We start from the raw sequence: 7,179 nt of genomic DNA, 5'->3' as shown, positions 1-7,179 counted from the left end.
TATGAAGGGTTTAAAGGGCATGGAATATAGCGCTATCTACAAAGGTCCAATCAAATCTGTCAAAATGTGTCAAAATCGAAATAATAGTATATTTCTTAATGACATATGATTGTTTTTTTTATTGAACTTTTAAGTTAGGCTTTAAATCAATGCACGGATTGACCTGATACGTGTGAATTGAATGCGCCCGTATGGGCCTGTGGAACGCAATACAGTTCTATTCATAGGAGCGCTTGCGCATGTGAGAATTGGAACATACACCGCATGTGTACAGCGCGTTGACATCAACGTTATTCTAGCAGGTCTCCAGCGATCCACTTGCTTGTATCCTAATGCATGTATCCACAAGGTTTAGCCTTTAGATACATTCCAACAAAAACGTACAGTTACAATAGCAGAAAAAAATAACGGGTACAAAGTAACGGTTCGAGTCAGAACTGTAGCCTATAAAAGCGCGTCAACACTGCTTCGTAGAGCCAGAAGTCCGCGCATAAAACGGATTGTTCCGTTTGTGGTAATGATGACTATAGTGAGGACAGATAGAATAGAAAAATAAATGGTCTTAAAATTGCTTATCTACTTTTAGTTTTTATTAGGCTACGGTTTTCATTAAACCTCATTACTTTGTTAAGACTCTCCCTCTGCTATCAACATGCATTAGATTATACAGTGTGATGAACATTTGTTAAATCATCTTTTATTTCTCTTAAACAATCACTAATAACATAATAAACGCCGTCTTCTGTAGAAAATAAGAACCTCGTTGCTTAATACTGCCTCGTTATACTGTTATTGATACACCTGCATTGATAGTGTATACTGTGCCATGTCATTCATTGGTTCATTTACAAACGCCAAAATTATCTCAAATTCCTTCCACATGATATACTGTATCATCCTACCAAGAGGTCCCTCAAACACTTTTCTGTTATTCCTATTTAAAACCCACCATCCTAATATATTTATTAACAAAGTCATAATTTTCTAATACAGTTAAAAAATAGGATGGTGTGAATAGGCAATGGTTGCAATTGATCATTGGGGGTGGGGGGAAGGTGGGGACTTCCCACCTACACCTTGTTCCCGTTCACTTTAACACGTTGTAGCGCACTAGAACCCTCCGCTGTTGTCCCATTCATTTGCACCACTGTGTTCAACGCACAGAAACTCAATACTATGGGCAAACCACTCTACAAATATCCAGGACGCTCAGTACCAGCAACAACAACAAAAAAAAATGTTCGTATCACCGCGCCATTTTACAACTCCCGTGACGTTTCACAAAAGGTAGCCAATGGCGCATCGTCTGATATTAGGACAATGAAAAAGTTTTATCCTATCAGACCGGCGCTAAACTTGGCGGTAGCCAATGGGAAGGGGAGAGAGCTCCACTGAGAGTAATGTTAGAGAAGCGACAAGACACTGCGTATCGCATTCGTTTGGTGTTCCACATACAGCCATTGCAGTGCATTTGAGATACAGCGGCAGCCTTTGGTAAGTATATCACACGAAAGAGGGAGAGACAAAATAATAATGAAAGTGTCGGTAAGGATGAAAAAATGACAAGACAATTTAGAAATACCTCTGAAATGCCTTGACCATGTTTGAATATTAGGTTTGCAAAAAAAATGTTGTGATTTTTCATTCGAAGGAACCCGTCAAAAACTACCAAGAAATTTGCCAGGGAAGCACACAGTATTTATTAGCCGCTGGTTGAAAAAAGGCGAAAACTAAAATAATCAACATTTAAAAAAAAAAAAAAATGTATGAATTAATATCAGGTAATTGTTGCAGTGTTATTATAAAATGCGGTGTATTTACCGAGTTAAACATCAGTAATGTTCAGCGGACAGCTGGCTAGCAAGGTAGCGCACAAACATGAGACTTGTGCCCATTGCTAGCCATTGCAGTGTATTGCGAGGCTGTGATGCCTGTCATGTGAAGATGAAACCGTGGGAAAATTGACAATGAAAATAAAGAAAACATTGAGAAAGAAATTTGCTCTGAAAACTGTAACTGTTCGTTATTTCTTTCACAAATTGCCTCATAATAATGTGAGAAATTACCTCAGGAATCTGCTCTTTACTGTAATGGCTGACTGTACTCGCATAGGAAACAAGGCAGACAGTAACGGCGGAGCCAGCCGTACAATCGCAGATCACTTCCAACTTTTTCAAACCGTGATTTATCACCAACCATGTGTCTAACTGTAAAATCTAAAAATTGAAAATTAAAGTCCCATCTATCCTTGTTCCAACGACAGTCTTTGTGTATTTTTCCGTTGAAATTAAAGGGTTGAAATCGCAGATTGAAAAGAGGTGGGGTACCCCGCGGTCGCTCTGCCCTCTACTGCATGCAATGGCTGTGCATTGACACAAAGAGACGGAGCCATATTCTCCATGTTAGTGGATGAAGACAAGCGGCCATTCCGAGCTCATAGGAATCTAACTCTACACAGCCCGCACATAGGCATAGCACAGACCCAGTGTATTGCTATACACCACGGCTATTGCAATAGGAATCTACCGGGGGAAAATATGGTCAGGCTGGCGGGCTTTGTCAACATATTTTTCGATTAAAAATGCGATCGGGAATGCGGGTGGAGACATTTCAGGGCGACTTTCTTTCATGAAGAAGGCTTTCTCACAAAATGGAAGAAGAAATATTGCCGTCGTTGTTGACCTCCTTTTCCTTCAACGAGAAGCCTATGCGCCATTACTACTTCACTCGACAGATAGAAACGCATTGCTTAGCTACAACACAGATATGCAGCCATACCAGCAATATAATAGGGAATTTGACGAGATTTTTTTTCCACATTTTAATAATTTTTTTCAAATGTTGCTGAATCGAATTTAGATCGAAATTGAAACATATTTTGACTTTATTTTGTGGTTTTAGGGTCTTTTTCTATTTTTTTCGGGTTTTGTTTTTATCAGGAATAGATTTCTGTAGAGTTAGCTCAATGCACTAGTATCATTTTAACATTATACCCGAATTCATACTATATGCATTTCTCATTTTCTTTCCGATTTAGTTCATGAAATAGTGAAAAATGTCAAATCTTTGCATATGTCCGAAGGGTATCCCATGTTCTGCACTTGAACTTCACAAAGTTTGATGGATTTTTTCCCCCCTTGTAGAATGAGAACTTCTAACGTTCTGTAGCTAAAACTCCCAATGATCGAATGACAGTCATTCTGCATTAAAAACAAAACATCTCACAAATATGAGGTGACTAACGTAAGACTGTACAAAATGCATGAAAATAGCGTCTCTTTTTTTTTTTTACATTTCGCATGATTTGACCAGTTTAAGGTAACGGCTGTGTTTTCAGCAAATGGCACATTCCGTGTGACAGTCCGTAAACGTTCATCCAGACAGGGTTTGTTTCCACAAACTTATTCTCTATCAAACACACAGAACCGGACGTGTTTATTCGCAGAGGGCTGCGTTTACAGTTCTGATGCCAAGAGTAAGTAAGGGAAGGAAACTATTGAGTACAGCCTGATAGGGAAAGAGGGTGAAACCCAAATGATGGAAAATGAATTATCCAAATAAAAAAAGGTAAAATAATATTAAATATGTTTTCAACTCCTTTGTCAAAGCAAATCTAATAACTCAGATGCAACAAATATTTGTAACAATTTGAGAAAGGCCTTCTACCTTTATGCAATATACACCTGTCTCTGTGAGGGCCTTCCGTCAGGTAGTGCATTTCAACGATAGCTTCAATCATGAAGAACAAGAGCTTTCAGAAGAGTTCAGGGATAAAGTTGTAGATCAATAACAGACTAAGAGTACAGTCAGGCCAATCATTAAGAAGTGGAAGGTGTATGGAACCACACAGACTCTTACCAGATCAAGATGGACCTTCCAAAATAACCAGTTGGGACAAAAAGATTGTAGCTCTAGAACTCACTTTGAAAGCTCTGTAGCTCTAGAACTCACTTTGAAAGCTCTGTAGCTCTAGAACTAACTTTGAAAGCTCTGTAGCTCTAGAACTCACTTTGAAAGCTCTGTAGCTCTAGAACTCACTTTGAAAGCTCTGTAGCTCTAGAACTCACTTTGAAAGCTCTGTAGCTCTAGAACTCACTTTGAAAGCTCTGTAGCTCTAGAACTCACTTTGAAAGCTCTGTAGCTCTAGAACTCACTTTGAAAGCTCTGTAGCTCTAGAACTCACTTTGAAAGCTCTGTAGCTCTAGAACTCACGTTGAAAGCTCTGTAGCTCTAGAACTCACGTTGAAAGCTCTGTAGCTCTAGAACTCACTTTGAAAGCTCTGTAGCTCTAGAACTCACTTTGAAAGCTCTGTAGCTCTAGAACTCACTTTGAAAGCTCTGTAGCTCTAGAACTCACTTTGAAAGCTCTGTAGCTCTAGAACTCACTTTGAAAGCTCTGTAGCTCTAGAACTCACGTTGAAAGCTCTGTAGCTCTAGAACTCACTTTGAAAGCTCTGTAGCTCTAGAACTCACGTTGAAAGCTCTGTAGCTCTAGAACTCACTTTGAAAGCTCTGTAGCTCGAGAACTCACTTTGAAAGCTCTGTAGCTCTAGAACTCACTTTGAAAGCTCTGTAGCTCTAGAACTCACTTTGAAAGCTCTGTAGCTCTAGAACTCACTTTGAAAGAGCTGCTTGCAGAGTTCCATGGCTGAGATGGGAGAAAATGTCCACGAATCAACTATAGCTCGATCATTCGCCAACTGTAGCCGGTACCGGAGAGAAGGTCATTACAAAAAACAAAGACAGATCTCCAATCACGTGCAGTTGGCATGAAAGCATTTAGGTAAACATTTCAAAATATATGGCAGTAAATCGTTTTTTTGTTGTGGGGTTGTCAGACAATACTGAATAAAAATGTGACTTGTGTTTTTTGACTTTTCTTTGCCATTTTGCTAACTTCTAAAACGTTCTCTCTTATCCCTTTTAGATACCGATATCGAGATGGGGAAAGATCCGACGAAGCCGAGGGGCAAGATGTCCTCCTATGCCTACTTTGTCCAGACCTGTCGAGAGGAACACAAGAAGAAACATCCGGAAGCTTCCGTCAACTTCTCCGAGTTCTCCAAGAAGTGCTCTGAGAGATGGAAGGTAAGTATGGAACACATCTCAGCTGTGACTGACTGCCACCCCCATTCCCCCTTATTATAGTACACTACTTTTGACCAGCACCCTATGGGCCCTGATTGAAAGTAGTGCACTAAATAGGAATAGGGTGCCATTTGGGATGCAGGCCCATGAGTGGACCACTGTCCTGTAGCCCTCGTAATCCCTTGATAGTTGTCTGGTACGAGATCGTTTCAAATGAACTGTGTCACAGCTAAGTTGTTCCATACTAATCTGCCACCCCTTTGCATATCATTGTTTTTGTTTACGTTTGTCTTCGTCTACCACTGTGTAGCACCTAACCGACACACGCACGCACGCACGCACACACACACACACACACACACACACATACATACATACATACATACATACACACATATACACGCACACACACATATACACACACACACATACATATATACATACATACATACATACATACATACATACATACATACATACGTACATACGTACGTACATACACACACACATACACACATATACAAACATAACTGTTGACATCTGATCACACCTTCTGCTTCTCTCAGACCATGTCCGCCAAGGAGAAGGGGAAGTTTGAGGATCTGGCCAAGCTGGACAAGGTGCGTTATGAGAGGGAGATGAGGAGCTACATTCCTCCCAAGGGAGAGAAGAAGAAAAGGTTTAAGGACCCCAACGCCCCCAAGAGACCATCGTGAGTACTGCCTGACAGTGAAAGACAGTCACACCTCCCCCTCCTTTCCAAAACTCATAGCTCATGGGTAATGTGCAGAGATTCAACTCCGGATGTCCGGGTGAATCGGTTAAAACATGTCTAAAGTAAGTTATGAAACAATTACTATTATAAAATAATGAACAATAACCCGACATTTGAATAACACAAGTGCTGCATTTAAAGCAGCCATTTATTCACTAAAACAAGACAACAGTGTTTCCCATGTTTTGTCAACAAACAATTGATTCATTGACAACCAAACAAAAACCGGTGACCCTTCTGTTTCCTCCCTCCTTTTCTTCTTCTTCTTCTTCTTCATCCTCCAGGTCTGCTTTCTTCATCTTCTGCGCTGATTTCCGACCCCAGGTGAAGGGGGAGACCCCTGGCCTGTCTATCGGGGATGTGGCCAAGAAGCTGGGAGAGAAATGGAACAACCTAACAGCAGAGGACAAGGTGCCCTATGAGAAAAAGGCTGCCAAGCTGAAGGAGAAGTACGAGAAGGTAAACAAACATCACCCCTTTTTGTTATTTTATGCATTTGATTTGTTTATTTATATCTCTGTTAGCTGTTAGATGGGATGTTTTCTCAGTCATGCATAGTCTAACAATTCAAGTTATTACCACTAGTCATGCATAGTCTAACAATTCAAGTTATTACCACTAGTCATGCATAGTCTAACAATTCAAGTTATTACCACTAGTCATGCATAGTCTAACAATTCAAGTTATTACCACTAGTCATGCATAGCCTAACAATTCAAGTTACCACTAGTCATGTATAGTCTAACAATTCAAGTTATTACCACTAGTCATGCATAGTCTAACAATTCAAGTTACCACTAGTCATGCATAGTCTAACAATTCAAGTTACCACTAGTCATGCATAGCCTAACAATTCAAGTTATTACCACTAGTCATGCATAGTCTAACAATTCAAGTTATTACCACTAGTCATGCATAGTCTAACAATTCAAGTTACCACTAGTCATGCATAGTCTAACAATTCAAGTTACCACTAGTCATGCATAGTCTAACAATTCAAGTTACCACTAGTCATGCATAGTCTAACAATTCAAGTTATTACCACTAGTCATGCATAGTCTAACAATTCAAGTTACCACTAGTCATGCATAGCCTAACAATTCAAGTTATTACCACTAGTCATGCATAGTCTAACAATTCAAGTTATTACCACTAGTCATGCATAGTCTAACAATTCAAGTTATTACCACTAGTCATACATAGTCTAACAATTCAAGTTATTACCACTAGTCATGCATAGTCTAACAATTCAAGTTATTACCACTAGTCATGCATAGTCTAACAATTCAAGTTATTACCACTAGTCATGCATAGTC

At 39.7% G+C, this 7,179-nt stretch overlaps 1 protein-coding gene across 1 annotated transcript; it reads left to right on the top strand.

Moving 5' to 3' along the window:
- Nucleotides 1-1,383: 1,383 nt before the first annotated feature.
- Nucleotides 1,384-6,409, top strand: LOC129823234 (high mobility group-T protein-like). Its single transcript, XM_055882117.1, has 4 exons — nucleotides 1,384-1,494; nucleotides 4,928-5,088; nucleotides 5,655-5,800; nucleotides 6,148-6,409. Exons 2-4 carry the CDS (start codon nucleotides 4,942-4,944, stop codon nucleotides 6,392-6,394), a joined length of 540 nt encoding a protein of 179 aa, XP_055738092.1. The 5' UTR covers nucleotides 1,384-1,494; nucleotides 4,928-4,941; the 3' UTR covers nucleotides 6,395-6,409.
- The last annotated feature ends 770 nt before the right edge of the window (nucleotides 6,410-7,179 follow it).

The sequence above is a fragment of the Salvelinus fontinalis genome, chromosome 25 (assembly GCF_029448725.1).
Source record: "Salvelinus fontinalis isolate EN_2023a chromosome 25, ASM2944872v1, whole genome shotgun sequence".
Classification (NCBI taxonomy): domain Eukaryota; kingdom Metazoa; phylum Chordata; class Actinopteri; order Salmoniformes; family Salmonidae; genus Salvelinus; species Salvelinus fontinalis.
Note: the sequence above shows the minus strand (reverse complement) of the source record. Positions and strands in the feature narration are given on the sequence as shown.

Excerpts from the sequence above, each read along its gene's own strand:
- LOC129823234 (XM_055882117.1), top strand. The coding sequence starts at position 4,942 with ATGGGGAAAGATCCGACGAAGCCGAGGGGCAAGATGTCCTCCTATGCC. Across the intron at positions 5,089-5,654 it reads AGTGCTCTGAGAGATGGAAG|ACCATGTCCGCCAAGGAGAA; the intron begins GTAAGTATGGAA and ends TGCTTCTCTCAG. Across the intron at positions 5,801-6,147 it reads AACGCCCCCAAGAGACCATC|GTCTGCTTTCTTCATCTTCT; the intron begins GTGAGTACTGCC and ends TTCATCCTCCAG.